This window comes from Belonocnema kinseyi, chromosome 6, assembly GCF_010883055.1.
Source record: "Belonocnema kinseyi isolate 2016_QV_RU_SX_M_011 chromosome 6, B_treatae_v1, whole genome shotgun sequence".
Taxonomy (NCBI): domain Eukaryota; kingdom Metazoa; phylum Arthropoda; class Insecta; order Hymenoptera; family Cynipidae; genus Belonocnema; species Belonocnema kinseyi.
This window is the reverse complement of record NC_046662.1, coordinates 111,675,296-111,690,317: the sequence shown is the minus strand read 5'-3', so window position 1 is coordinate 111,690,317 and position 15,022 is coordinate 111,675,296. Positions and strand designations below refer to the sequence as shown.

General features: G+C 35.2%; 1 protein-coding gene across 1 annotated transcript; it reads left to right on the top strand.

Annotated features, from left to right (window-relative positions):
• The first annotated feature begins 5,650 nt into the window (after positions 1-5,650).
• Positions 5,651-13,957, top strand: LOC117175139 (zinc finger protein 236). Its single transcript, XM_033364718.1, has 2 exons — positions 5,651-7,105; positions 9,505-13,957. The coding sequence occupies exons 1-2, from the start codon at positions 6,466-6,468 to the stop codon at positions 10,755-10,757; spliced, it is 1,893 nt and encodes a 630-aa protein (XP_033220609.1). The 5' UTR covers positions 5,651-6,465; the 3' UTR covers positions 10,758-13,957.
• The last annotated feature ends 1,065 nt before the right edge of the window (positions 13,958-15,022 follow it).

Genomic DNA, 15,022 nt, shown 5'->3' with positions numbered 1-15,022 from the left:
TTAGTTCTGAATTTTTCAAAAAAAAAAAAATTATAAAATCGGTGCATAATTGCGTTCTAAATGTCATTTTGAACCTCGTTTTCCGATTTCACCCCACTGTGCGACGCGAGCTGCGCGCACAGCGCGCGATGAGAATATGCCCGCGAAGCGGGCAGTTTTTTTTGTACCATGTTTGACCTCAGGGAAGAATAAATTTAAAAATATTCTAAAAACATGTCAATTAGTTATTAAAATGCCCCTCCCCCCACGCAATGTGACACAGACCGTAACATTTCTTTTTGGCTTTCCCCTCATCGCCGTTACGTCAAATTTGTTAATTTAAGTATTAAAAACATGAAAGACGTTTCGAAACAAAAAAGGGATTTTAAAATGAAATATTATATTAAATAAATAAGACCATTTTTTAACACAAAAGGATTTTCAATAATTTTGTATTCATACAAATATGGAAGTTACCTTACGTAAGTACTACTTTGCAATTCACCAATTTAAAACAATTTTTCACTACCATAAAAAATAAAAAATTATATTAATAATGACATAACATGAATATTTCGAATAACTATTTATATGTTAGAAGTTTTTATCGCTTTATTTCTAGCTGGAATTAAATTCTGAGAATTGAAAGAAAGAAAATAAGTATTGTCGGTTTGTTTTTAAATTTATATAAACATAAGTATTATAATATTTTTGAGAAAATTGAAAAAAGATTTTTAAATATATCAGATGTGTCAGAAAATATTGTGCGATATTTTAAAGAAATTGTTTTATTTTATAGAATATTACAAAACATTAGGAAAAATTCGAGTCCTTTTCAAAGATGTTTAGGCATGTTTAAGAAATTTGTACGAAATCATGGAATATTTGATCAATTTTTCAAAATGTTGTTAAATTTGTGAATATTTATTATCTGTTTGACTCGTCTCAAATACCTGAAAATATTTTCAACCGCCTCGATTTTTTCTCAACATTTTAAAGTCATTCAAAGTGTAAAAAAATACATTATAATCTTCTAAATTTTCGCAAGCATTTGAAAAAAAAGTTTTTATGCTCTTGACATTTCGAGATTCGCTTAAAGCTCCTAAAGTTTATTTTTGACAGCTTCAAAAATTTGTATTTCTAATAATCTTCTAAAGCTTATATTATTTTTGAATCTCTTGAATTCTACTTAGTTTTTCGTGAATTTAATCAGATTTTTATTTTTAAAAAAATGTGATAATCTTACGGACTTGAAGATTTCGCTCTAAAATCTTTAACACTCTTTGCTGAAAATTTTAGGAAATTGTTTTCTATTTTTAAAAACCTTTTTTAATTTTTTCCTAAAGTTGATTATTTAACATAATAAATCATTTAATATTTGCACACGAATATTAAAAAAATTCTTTTTTCTAATCACGTCCTTTTCTTGATTGTTGTTTTATTCTGAACAATTAAAAAAAGGTGTCTTTGAAATATTTCAGATTCTTCTTTTATAATGTTATAAATCTTTTTTCATGTGTTAAAATGTTCTTAAATAATCTCTTGAAATTAATTTTTCGAAATAAGAAACTCATTTAGTTATTTCTAAGAACCTAATTTTTAAAAATTTTCATCAAACCTTACAAAATTCTTGAAAAATCTTTACAAGTTTTAATTATTTTTTAATCGTTTAAAATTTCTGAATGTCTCTTAAACTTACTCAAATTTGAAATTACATTATTTAAACCAACATAAACTTAAAAAAAAATGCAACAAAATTGCACAAGAAGGCTTTAAAAGAATTATGTTCCTTAATTTTTCTAAAATTATCTAATATGGAAAAATTGCAAAAGTCGGAAAAATATTTTACACTGTTTTAAAAAATTTTAGGAAACAATACAAAATGTTTTGTGATGTCTTCAATTTTCTCTTAGAATTCATCGCAAAGCAGTCATTTAAAGCGTTGCCATGAACTTTCTTTTATTCTCTTGACGGCCTGGACGCCCTGCAAAATTCAATGAAAATTCAGTTTACCTACCGAAAAACTCCTAATAGCTAGTTAGCCACTGAAAGCGAATCGTCCAGTCGGGCGAGATCGGGTTCGTTCTCGTGCATTTTCGGCTTTGAACGAGGCTTGTCTTCGCAGCGTATAACGTAGCCGATTTACCGACACATGACGTTTGTCCACTTCTTACTCCCAAGTTTTTCTGTTGCCCTTTCTTACGGCCCAAGCATCGTTGACTACTTTTTACAGCCAATATTCCATTGCTACTTTTTACAGCCGTGAAATTCTATGCATTTCTTAGGCATTTTTCTATAGCTGCTTCTTACTCACCAACGAGATATTTCCACTTTTTATTGTCAGCCGCTCAATTGGTACTTACGTTTTATTAATTTTTATGCGGTTTAATACAAATATTTTTTTTAAATTTTGATCATGCAAAATGATCATGAATAAGAAATATTTAAAAAGATGTTGCTTTTTCGTTTCACATCAGTAAATTCTTGATCTAAGACGAATAATATTTGAAATTTTACAACTTTTCATAAATATTGATTCCCTGAACTTTGTTTAAGCTTATTTTCTGTTTGACCGTATTTAACGCTTATGTTACGTTTTATGATATATTACATTCTCATCAGAAATGGTATGAGATTTGGGTAAACTTTGACCCCCCCCCCCCGTTTTGGTCAAATGTCCACGTATGTCTGTATGTCTGTCTGTCTGTCTACACTTGTTTAGTGTCCTAAATTAAAGGTCAAGTTCGTTAGCCAGCCATTTGGGATAAAAATTTAAAAAGTGGGCAGGTTTTGAATACTTTTGAGACCAATTTTTACAAAATTAGAATTTTCTTTGTACGGTTATTCATAGTATTAAAAAAGTCGAACAATTTATTTTTTTGACTTTTTTCGTGAAACCAAAAATGACCCGAGTTATAGCACTTACCAAATTTCAAAAAACACACGAAAATTAACATTTTAAGCCAAATAACGCACGATAATAAAAAAAGTAAAAGAAGAAAAATATTGCTGTTTGAATGCCCTACAAGATTATCATAACAACTTTTAAAATTTTCATGAAAAATCAAAAATTGAAATTTTGACAGCGTACAAAATAATGAAAAATCCAAGAATTATATTTTTCTGCCAAACTATGCATAATCCTTTAAAAGACGAATACACAAAAATGGTGCATTTGAACAGGATCTACAAATTTGTTATCAACCACTTTTTGATAGGATGCGTATTTTTGGCTTTAATCATGAAAAACGTCATTAACAGTTAAAAGAATGTGCCGGCTGCGTGGGCACATCCTTATTACAACTTTTGTCTTTTAATTTATCTTTCGTCTCGTGTGTGAGGTTTCAAAATTTTCATTTTCTAATGTTTTTATTGCTATTTTTAACCATTAAAATCAAAAACAAAACTATCAAAAAATTATTCATGACAAATAATTTTTACATTCTCACCAGAGAAGGTATTAGATTTGTGTAAAATTTTACCCCCCAGTTTTTATCAAATGTACACGTTTTGAAATCCCCTCAATCCGAAAAACAGGTTTTTACGGATCTGTCGGTCTGTCTGTCAAATGAATGCATGTCTGTCTATTTGTGAGCACGATAACTTTTGAAAAAATCATTCTATTAGATTGGCCTATGGTACACTCTTTTAGTGTCTTAAACTAAAGGTCAAGTTTGTTAGTCAGCCATTTTGGATGAAATTTCAAAAAGTGAGCGCATTTTGAATATTTTTAAGACCGCTTTTTTTAAAACCCAAAAATTGTCTGTACGGTTATTCAAAGTATTCAAAAAGTCGAATAATTTATTTTTGTGACTTTTTTCATGTAACCAAAAATTACCAGGTTTATAGCATTTACAAAATCCCAAACAACATACGAAAATGAACCTTTTAAGTCAAGTAACGGACGATATAAAAAAAGTCAAGAAAAGAAAAAGTTTGATTTTTAATTGCCCAACGATTATCATAAAAAATTTTTGTATTTTTTGAAAAAATCAAAAATTCAAATTTTGACCGCATAAGAAATGATGGAAAATCCAAACATTAAATTTTTTCATTCAACGATTTTACAGAATTTCAAAGATGCGAGCGAATTTTGCCGCGCGCGATGAGAATGTGCCCGTGAAGTAGGTAGATTTTTTTGCATAAACAATATATCATTAATTTAAAGAATATTTTTAAACAGTACTTTGAACTTTTGAGCTTATGAACTTTGTAAAGCAAACATGAAACTATAATGTCAATAATCGCTGTTGCTTCTAAAGTTCATTAAATGTAAATTCCGCTCGAGTTTTTCTGTGAGCCTTTTGAATTTCGAAGACATTTTTTTAAACCCCTAAAATCCCTTAAAAGCCCTTGAAATCCTTCGAAGTCGATTAAAACTGCTCGAAATCCTCCGAAATGCCATAATTACCCTTAAACTCCCTTTAACGCTATTTTAATTGTTAGAAATCCATTAGAATTCCTCATGAAATCGCTTAAACGCTTGTAAAATTTACTGAAATCTTAGGAAATTATTTGCAATCACTTGAAATATCTAGACTTACTTGGAAAATTGCAGAAATCTTTAAAAAATTCTTAAAACCCCTCAAAATTCCTCGAGTGTTTTGAAAGCCCTTAAAATTACTTTAATTGTTTTTTTGGAATTTTCATTGAAATAAGATGATCACAAATTTGGATATTTACTTATTTAAAATAAATTTACTTATTACAATACATACGGTTTTCAAGTATTTCGCGTTTTTATACGCTGCTTTGAAGATGCCTTTAAGTTTTACTGAGGTTCTGATGAAAAAAGTCTCCAATTGATTCGGAATATGAAATTAGTTATATTCAACTAAGAATTAATATATAGTGTACTCATTAAATTAATAAACAATCTGATGCTGGAAGCTGCTACGTTATAAACAGTTTATTGCACGTTAACACACAGACGAATCTATCCATTAAAGTATATTAAAGCAGGAGGGCTAGAATTAAAACTGTATTTAAGGAAAATAATATTTGAATGTTAATTCACGATCATGTGATTTCGTTACACTCCTTTGAATTAGTCCCTTAAATATTTAAATAATACACTTCAAATGATCAAACCGAGTGAAATTTCTAGTGGTAGTTAGAAATCTTTCTCTTATGCAATGCCACATAACAGACACTTTATAAATTTTAATTAGATGCGCATGTTTCGCTTAAGGTCCCTGCGCGCCTCATAGAAGAAGTTAATCGTAGCATTTAGTTTCGAAATCATACTCGATTCAAATCCCAAAAGACTCAAGGACAGAATCAATTGTCCGGAGAGCAGACGAGTAGAATGAATCGAATCATGATACTTCTCGCGTGCGGTCGCGAGCGCACAAATACGGTGTCGCGTGGGAGGGAGAGCGGTCGCGCGCCGCAGGTCTACGTCATAGTTCTCGACGTCACTGGAGAACCGAGAAACCGACCGAGCGGGAAAGAGCGCACCAAGTTGAGGTGGGGATAACAGGAGAGGAGAGTCGCCGTCATATACACGCGTGTATAGATAGGTACGGAGAATAAGGATTGGCTGGCAACCGCTCTGCACATCCAAATATGGGACAGCTTCGTGGTCCATTCATAAAACTACGGGGCGCGCCGCCGCTCAGCTCAGTTCGTGCGCGACCCCCACGCATAACGCGCGTTGTGCATGTCACGCGGGACTCATTACGCTCACACACTGCGCGTCGAGGCCACGTATACTCGCGCTCTCAAGCGCGTTCGCGAAATAGTACTGACCAGGTCGTTTGTCCCCTCGACTTATTTTAGTTGGTTCAGTCGCTGCTATTCGCCGCCCACGCGGTACCTGAGGGAAGAACACCGATAAAAACACACTTTAAGGATCGTGAACCCGGTGGTTTAGTCTGGGGTTTCTTTTGTAAAAAGAAGCAAAAGCGCGAGAATACCCGGTCGGTTCGTCGACCGGCGCGATCGTGCGACGAGCCTCTCCGTCGAACGGGAAGAGGAGGCGAGAGACGTTGAGAAGGAGAGTACGGGAGTGAGCGCGGGCGGGCGCGTGCTCACGTCACTTTCGTTCTCGGCTGGTGGCGCGGGTAGTGGTGTTGTGTTATTCAGCTTTTCAGAGGTGCAGAAAATAAAAAAATATTAGTGAAATCGAAAACTTTTATTTTATCGTAATTTGATCAGAAATAGAAAAAGTTAAATAGGATAAAATAAAATTCCACAGGTAACGAGAAAACTTAGATCATCCAATCGATGATCACAGATATTGTTGTAAGTGACGTGCTATCTGTAACGAAGCGGCGAGAAGCCGCTCGTTGCATTCACATGTGGTAATAATTTAAAAACGGGACCAACTTATCCCAATGTGTTGCAATGTGGCCGAGGGACGACTGTAAAGTGCAAATGCAACAATAATAATTGCTTTGATAAAAAAAAACAGCTGAAGAAGTTACATGCACTCCTGAGGAGCTCCTTGGTCTATCAGGAAGGCAATATCTACCCTTCCAAAGGATGACGATGGACGGTATGGAAGTGATGGGCTCGCAACCCCATGCGGCTGCAACAAGTCCCTTTCTCTTGTCGTCACCACCTCCTGGGCACCACCATCATCATCACCACCATGCTACGTTTAATCTTCAAACGGTACAGTTAAGTTTCGATGCCTGCCTGACATACAATTCTGCATCATCGGCCGCCGGACACGGCGGTACTTCATCTTTGGCCACGAATACTTCCTCACTGCCTGGGAAAGCAGCCGTTCCGTCACTTTCCCTGCTGAACTCCTGCAGTCCTCTCCATCAACAGCATCATGATGTTCATTCAGCTTCACCTGATCTTCAGCAACCCCATCATCACGACCACCCCAATCACCACAATCACGATCATCATCACCCACATCATCATCGACACGAAGATCATCGATTGCAACCCGATATCGATGCTCCTGCTTCGCCTAGGGATTCCTGCCATGACGCAAGGCATCAACAAAGGCTCGAGGACGACCGGGAATGCATATCTGACTGCAGAGACGGCATACAGGATCAGACCGAGAAAGACAAGGCTGGCGATCTCAACACACCGGTTACCACCAGCAGCGATTTGCCCTCCTTCTTCGGCCCCTCTGCCCTTGTGGAACCACCACCGATCACAGGTACTAGTTTCCTCTAAAAAACAACAATAAAAAATTAAATGAAAATGTTGGTTGATTTGCGCCGGTTTTGTCCCTGTTTGCTGCTTCTCCTTCTACCTATACCTTCTCCTCCCACCAAGAATTGTATTATAGTATCACAGCAACAGGTAAAATTAAAATGATTTTCTTTATTTCCTGTTCACCAACGGGATTCACACGGAGAAAAATGAATGTTTAGATTCAAAATCAGGATTTTTAGCTATAGGACAACGATCTAGATATTAAGCTGGGATATTTTCACATTGAAATTCAACATCCAGGTAATCAAAACTGTAATATAAAAATATTAGGTATTCAAATTTATTATCTGGATATTAAATTTTAATATCAAGATACTACAGCTACTATCGACCAGAAAATGGTAGGCATCTGGCTTTGAAGCTTAAAAACTTATATAAAAAATTCTAGCGTATTAAGTAAATAGTTATTAGAAAGCTTAAAGTGTTCTGCGTAAATGAGCTTAAAGACGTCACTGTAAAAATGCTTTGTCCTTTGCCGACTGTTTTTTTTTTAAATAAGGAATTTCGGGCACAATTAAGAAGTGTTAAGTATAGAGCCATATTTTTTATACAAGAGGCAATGGGAAAAAATTCACGAATAACGATGTGAATGCTTTTGCTTTCGTAAAAATCGTGATATTTTTAGACATTTTTGTTGGAAAGCAAGTGTCAGAAAGCAACGGGGATACCTTTTTGTTGATGACGACTGATGGCTTTCTTTGACCCGTACTTCTACACTCTTGTCCAGACATTAAGCCTCTTTTGAACAGCAGCCAAAAAGAAGCTTTAATATCTTCATTAGAACTTACTCTAGTACAGTTGTACACTTTCGTAAATTTAAGCAAAAATTTTCATTATTTCTCAAATTTTTTAACTGCAGTTTGTTCATAAACATTTTCTTCATATTCATGAATTATTTTTAATTTTTCCCATTGCATGTTGCATAAAAAATAATGCTCTTAAGTTGACTGTTCTTAAATGTGCCCGAAATTCCGTACTTTTATTTACGTTAACGTCTTTAATGTTATTCGGGTAAAATACTTTGGGCTTTCAAATGACTATTAACTTATTATGCTAGAATTTTGTTGGTTGAGTTAATAAACTAAAAACCCAGATGCCTACAATTTTTCGGCCAATAGTAAATATGTAGATCATTGTCCTATAGTTAAAAACTCAGGTATTGAGTCCAAATAGCTATTTTTATCCGTGCAAGTTGAAAAATTAATTTATCAACTAATCAGGTATCATTTAGTTTAGTGTGCATTTTTAATTTTACTTTTTTTGTAAAAATGAATTTGAAGCACTTTCTGCAATCTTTCCACTAAAAACTCTACACAATGTATGAATACTAGCGAATGCACAGTGCAAACCTATGATCTTAATGTCTTTAAATACATCTAGAATGCTGTCGCCTATATGGAATTCTTGTACATGTTTAATTAATTATGTAAGAATTACAAGGTTATTATTACAGGTCAGTATTAGTGTGAATCGTTCTGGTTATAAATTGTGCCAAAAAAAGGAGAAGGAAGTGTGGTCTTAGAAAAATGATATCTGTCCGTTGGAAAACGGACGATTATCACGAAGAGCCGATGGCGTAGCGTATCACACGCGAAACTGCTATCATCGAACCAACCTGCGACGGATCAATACTTGGCGACCCCGACATTCAGAGTCTCTCCTAGCTAGCATCCTCCATCACCACCCCCTCCTAACCTTCCGAAGTTCATTCATGTTTCTACCCTACAACTCCCACCTCAGCTACCACGATTACCCCTCTCTATCAACCGGCTTAACATCATTCCCGGTTGCTTCCACTCTTCTCTAAGAAAATTCCTACTTTCTCTTTCCCCTTTAGATAAACTCACCTTGTAGTACTTTCTATTATTTTTCTACGTAAAATTAATTATATAATTGTACGAATAAAGCTGCATTAAATGATTGATTTAAGGAGAAAAGTAGAGTGGCTCGAATGAATTAAAAATTATCTAATTAAATTGTGCCCCTCGGTAGAACTAATAGGATCCTTCCAACATTGAATTTTTAGTTTCGCTCAGTAAAAATGGTAAAATTAGGAAGGAAGTTACAGAAGGCAGGATGCAAACGACAGATATGTTAGGCTGCTCATGCTCGTTCCTGATAAAACCTCACTCGCTATTCCCTATCGCTTGACTCTTCCTGTCGTTTTCTCATTGCGTGTCACGAAAAAAAACCCTTTATCTTCAGCAGAATCATTTGCCTACAAGTATTTTTTATGAATAATTTCGAATTTCCAAATACTTTATTTCTATTTTATTTTTAGTTTATTTTTCTTTCCTACTCTAATGTCATTTATATAGCTAATTTTTTTTATATGTACAGGTGGTTTAACTGGCGCAGATCTTTCTTTAGTGGAACCTTCAGCAGATGATGATACGGGAAATTCTGCGACTGGAGATCGACCCCATCACCACCACCATCCAGAATCTCAAGATCAATCAGTGGGTGCGCCTTCAGCAAGTCCATCATCCCAGCATCAGACCCAGGATGACATCGATCGTTGCAATATTCTTCAAAGTGGGGTGATACTTTATTCTGTACCACATTCGACTGCAAACGTGGCTTCAACGCCATCTACGAGCGTGAATATCTGCAATGTACCAACACTAACCTATCGTGGAGTCTTCACAACCACCTGTACACAATCTTCTTCCCTCAACAACTTGCAGACCTCACAACAGCAACAGCAGCATCTACAGACACAAACGCCGAATCAGGAGATCTGGGGATCACTACCCTCCCCAACCCTTACTCTCACTGGACAACCGTTTCTTCACTCTTCTCTCCACGCTAGCCCATATGGCGGAGAGACCGTAGAGCTTCTCCAAGTGGATTCCAAGCCTCCAGCACCTCCAGGCTATCATGATAGTCCAAGCTCGACACCTTCTGGTTGGCTTACTGCTCATGAGGAAGCCTACGACTCTGGACTACTACACCACCATCAGCAGCATCACACCCATCATCATCACCAGCAACACCATCAGGAACCCGCCTTAAAACAGGAGCCTTCAGTAACACCAGGTTACCAACCTGTTCAACAACAACAACAACAACCACAGCAAGACTCAAGTCAAACTGCTGCAGGAGTGCAGTTAGCAGAATACAATCCAAGTACATCTAAAGGTCACGAGATTCTGTCGCAGGTCTATCAGCAGAGTGCTCTCCCTCTTAGGCTTGTTCCGGTAAAACCCAGAAAGTATCCCAATCGACCTAGCAAGACTCCTGTCCACGAACGACCTTACGCTTGTCCTGTTGATGGATGTGATCGTCGATTCTCCAGAAGTGATGAACTGACACGACACATTCGCATTCACACTGGCCAAAAACCTTTCCAATGTCGAATCTGTATGAGGTCGTTCTCCAGGAGTGACCATCTCACGACACACGTGCGAACGCACACGGGTGAGAAACCCTTTTGTTGCGACCAATGTGGTCGAAAGTTCGCCAGAAGTGACGAGAAGAAGAGACACGCCAAGGTTCATCTGAAGCAGAGACTAAAACGAGAGGCGACCCATTCCTCCTCATCACGAAATCATCTTCAGACTCACTCAGCTTCCTCGCCATGCAATAAGTAGTAAAATAGTAACTGTAAGTTCACACACTTACGAAAATTCGTATTTAAGCGCTTGATCTAGAGATCAAATGGATACCGAGTATTACGAGTACATCTGTGTAATAGGACTCTGTCGATAAGGGCGCTTGTGTTAATGATTATTAAGTAAAGACTTAGTGCACGCTCACTTAGACGAGGTGAAAAATGGACTCTTTCCTCTCGAAGATGTCATGCCATTACTAGTCAACCTCTCAAAGTTCGACTGGTTACAGTAAGGTCAATACAGTCTAAGAGATAACACAGATTACGTTTGATATTTAGCGAGGAAAAAATAATTGAGAAAAACTGATAAAATTTGTTATACAACTTGTGTCAAAATAATGTTACTGAAATGAACATTTTTAAATGTTGCATCATTTTAAAACATTTCAGAAAGCCTTACTGTTCTATTCGACTACAATTGTTCTCAAATATACAAAGGAACTGAGTGCTAATTACAGAAAAAAGTGTATACATATGTGTGTGTGTGTGTGTGTGTGTGTGTGTGTAAATGGTGAAACAATCACTGCAAGGTCCCCCTTGGAGCGACTGCCGTCCAGGAAAATGACACTGGCTTCCAGTAGAACAGCGGCAAATCACATCTCTGTGTGTATGCGTGAGTGTGTGCGCGCGCTGAAGGTCATTTATAAGGCAAGGGTGTGCAACTACTACTTGTTTCAGGACCATTAAGAAACATTTGAATGCTGAGTGAAATTAATTCGTTCAATATGTAGCTGCCATTTGACATGTGCAACACTTGTGCACTCTGTGAACGTTTAATTATTGTCTGCAATAGCCAGCTACGATATTCATCGCATTCCTATACAGTATTTTTATTGCTCAAAAACCCTTTAGAATGGCTGTTGGAGTTGAGTTCCTTTTCAATTTAGATGGGAGCGTAGTCATTGGTTTCAATAATCGGGTATTATAGCCAGTCAATTTTCGAGAAGCCGGCGGAAACGTGACGGAGACCTTTCGACGAAGTTTCGTCAACGACTGATTCGTCATAGATAGCAAATCGGCCGTGTCCATTCGGGACTTGCGATTATCACGGTTATCAGGGTAGCGGGCTTCTCTCGAAACAGCATGCACTCGAAACCCACGTTGATTCGATATTTCTACAACGATCCTTTGAGATATTTCTATGCAGACAAAATAGATTTAAAATAATGTTGCTAACGAGCAAAAGTTAATCAAACGGTTTGTCTGAACAGTGTAATTCGTGGGTGATAACAATCGGGCATAAGAAGTATTGTTTCTAGCGTGGGGTTACAATCAAATCTCGGATTATTCCATAACTTTGCTAAAAGTATCGCCAGAGTGAGCTAGCGCTGGTTATAACCAGGAATTTACTATTCAGAATCTTCTACAGGCTCCATTTCTGGACGCATTTTGAAGTGTCTTTTTTAGAAATTCTGAGAATTAAAATGTTGAGGTCCCCAAACTCTTTGATTTTTAAATTAAATTTTGCATATAACAAAATATAAATAAAAATAGCGACAAAATTAACAATGTTAAGAATATCGTTCTTAGATTGATCTAGAATTCCAGTGTTATTTATATAAATAACAAGTTTGTTTCGTAGTAGTGTCTCCTCTACAACAAATTCTCTAAGGATTATCTCATTACTCTGTGCATCAGTGATTTGCCGCATATTATGCGTAGGAATTTGATGCTTATCGCGTCAATTAAAAATATAGAGTATAGTATATTTTATAGATTTAAGTATAAATATGGAATTATATATTGCCCTTTTAGCTTTACTTGATATTTCTTTCGTCTGACGATGGGCCCTGCTCTACTGATGACTTAATGGAATGTACCATTTAATTGTTATAAACAGTTTGTTATAAACTACTTTTTTAAACAAATTCTTCAATCTATCAGTTTGTTGAAAAAAAAAGATTTTCCTTAAAATCGTTTTAGTTTATTATTAAAAAGGTTCGTAACGAAAAATGGTTATAAAACACAATTATAAACAACGTATAAAGTTACAGACAATTTTTTAACCTAGTAAATTTCATGGAATGACTAATGGACATATTACATTAAGAATTAAATGCTATTGAATCAAAAGTGCGCACTTTTGAATCAGTAGCGTTTTTTCATATAAAAAAGTTAATATTAGGATAAAAACGTTTCATTAAAAGGTGAATTTGAATGAAAAATTAAAAATTTTCATTGTTTAAACAATTTTAGGGTGTAAAATTTCTTTTGAAGTTGCAGCTACGAAAAAACGAATCGATTCGATTCTACGGTAGAATTACATGGAATCTATATTTTAGACCATTTTTTTCTCAACCCTATTTGTTATGTAGTATAAATAAACTCGTGGATTATATATAGTTTTCCCCGTAGAATCGAATGATCTTATTAGCCGATTGGTCTACTCATGAAACTTTATCGAATGAAAAATTGTGTATAACTTTATAATTTTTATATGAATTTTCTAATTATATGACCGTTTTTCGTTACTAATGTCATTATAATAACAAATTACAACGATTTTAAAACAAAATTAGTTTATTTAACATCAAACTGATGTCCTGATGGATTTTTTTAAATAAATTGTTTATAAACAATAACTTGTACATTGAATTAATTATTAACGTCCCTTAAGCATGTGCGCATTCATTCTAATGAATAGCGAGTTTATTTAAGCAATTCTCTTTTAGGTATGAAATCATATTCCTAATTTTGTCAATTTCGTCGCTATATTTGTTTATTGTTAAATTAATTTAAAAAAACGCAGATTTTGATGAGCTTTCAAAATTAAGTCTGAGGATTTGTAAAAAAAACATTGAAGGCCATCAAGAAGTAGAGCAGTAGAGGATTATTCACAGTATAAGTGAATTCATGGTTTTGATCACTGTGCGCTGGTCAGTAAATCGGAATAACCGGAAAATACCAATTATTCCATTTTTTACTCGTAATTTTTTGATCTATAGAAAAGGCTGATGGTGAGTTATATCTGTATGTTACTTTTGCTTTCACTTTTCAAATTAACATTAGTCACTTTTCCGCATTTGGCACCAAACGTCAATTTTTCTTGTTAACGTTACCAATTGGTAATGTTTTCGGAAAAGTGACAGTTAACAACAGGTTGACAAGTCTCTTAGAATATTTTTAATTAGTTTATATTCTTTTAAGATTTGTTTAAATTATATTCAGTATTTTCAATTAATTTAAAGTCCCTTGAAATATTTAAAATAATCTGAAAGCCGTTCAAATCCTTTGAAATCCCTGGAAACACCACCTTGATCAAAAAGTTCCCGGAATCACCACCGTGTGGCGCCCCCTGCTGTCCGATTCACATTTTTTTCGTTTCTGTAGATTGTCACACCTTTTAACAATATTCCCTGTGAATTTCAGCTTTGTAGCTTGACATTTGTAAATGTAACGCAATTTTGAGTGCATCTGTTTTTTGCGAATTTCGATTTTTAAAATGGATTTAATTTTGCAACAACGTGTGTGTTGTCGCACAATGTCATCATTATCCATGAGTTTCTTACCAAAAACTCAACTAATACAATTCCGCAGCCATCAAATTCGCCAGATTTAGCTGCCTGTGACTTTTTTTTGTTCGATCGGCTGAAAAAACCACTACGCGGAACGCGTTTTAGCAGCCGATCGGAGATAATACAAAAATCGAAAACGGCACTGATGGGCATACCGAAAATTGATTATCAAAAATGATTTGAGAGCTGGATCAAGCGCTGGCATAAGTGCGTGGCAGTCTATGGGAATTACTTTGAAGGGGACCACATCTATATTCAAGAATAAACTTATATTTTTAATTTTGAAAATAAATTCCGGGAACTTTTTGACCAAGGTAGTGTGTGGACCTCCGTAGAAATGATATCGAATCTTTTAGAATTTCTTCCAATCTTAAAAGTAATTTGATATTCGTTTAAACTGTTTGAAAACCTATAAAGATTAAATCTCTAAAATGCCTTCAAATATTTCTCAGTCCATGAAATCTAATTAAAACATTTTAAGTATTTTTTTTATTATTTTGAGACCCGTTAAAGTATTTCAAATAGTTTGAAATCCGTTGAAATCCTATAAAATCCCTTGATATAACTCTTGAAATATTCGAAATCTTCTAAAATTTGCTGAAACACTTTATAAGCTTATAGCATCCTTTAAAACCCCTTAAAATCTTATGAAGACTTATGCATTCATACCAAGCCTTTTGAAATCACTTCAAATATGTAAAACCTACACGACGAGCCTCAATAATTTTTA

Bases quoted from the DNA above. Each gene is read 5' to 3' on its own strand.
- LOC117175139 (XM_033364718.1), top strand. From the start codon at position 6,466: ATGACGATGGACGGTATGGAAGTGATGGGCTCGCAACCCCATGCGGCT. The intron at 7,106-9,504 runs GTACTAGTTTCC...TTATATGTACAG, and splicing joins GGAACCACCACCGATCACAG to GTGGTTTAACTGGCGCAGAT.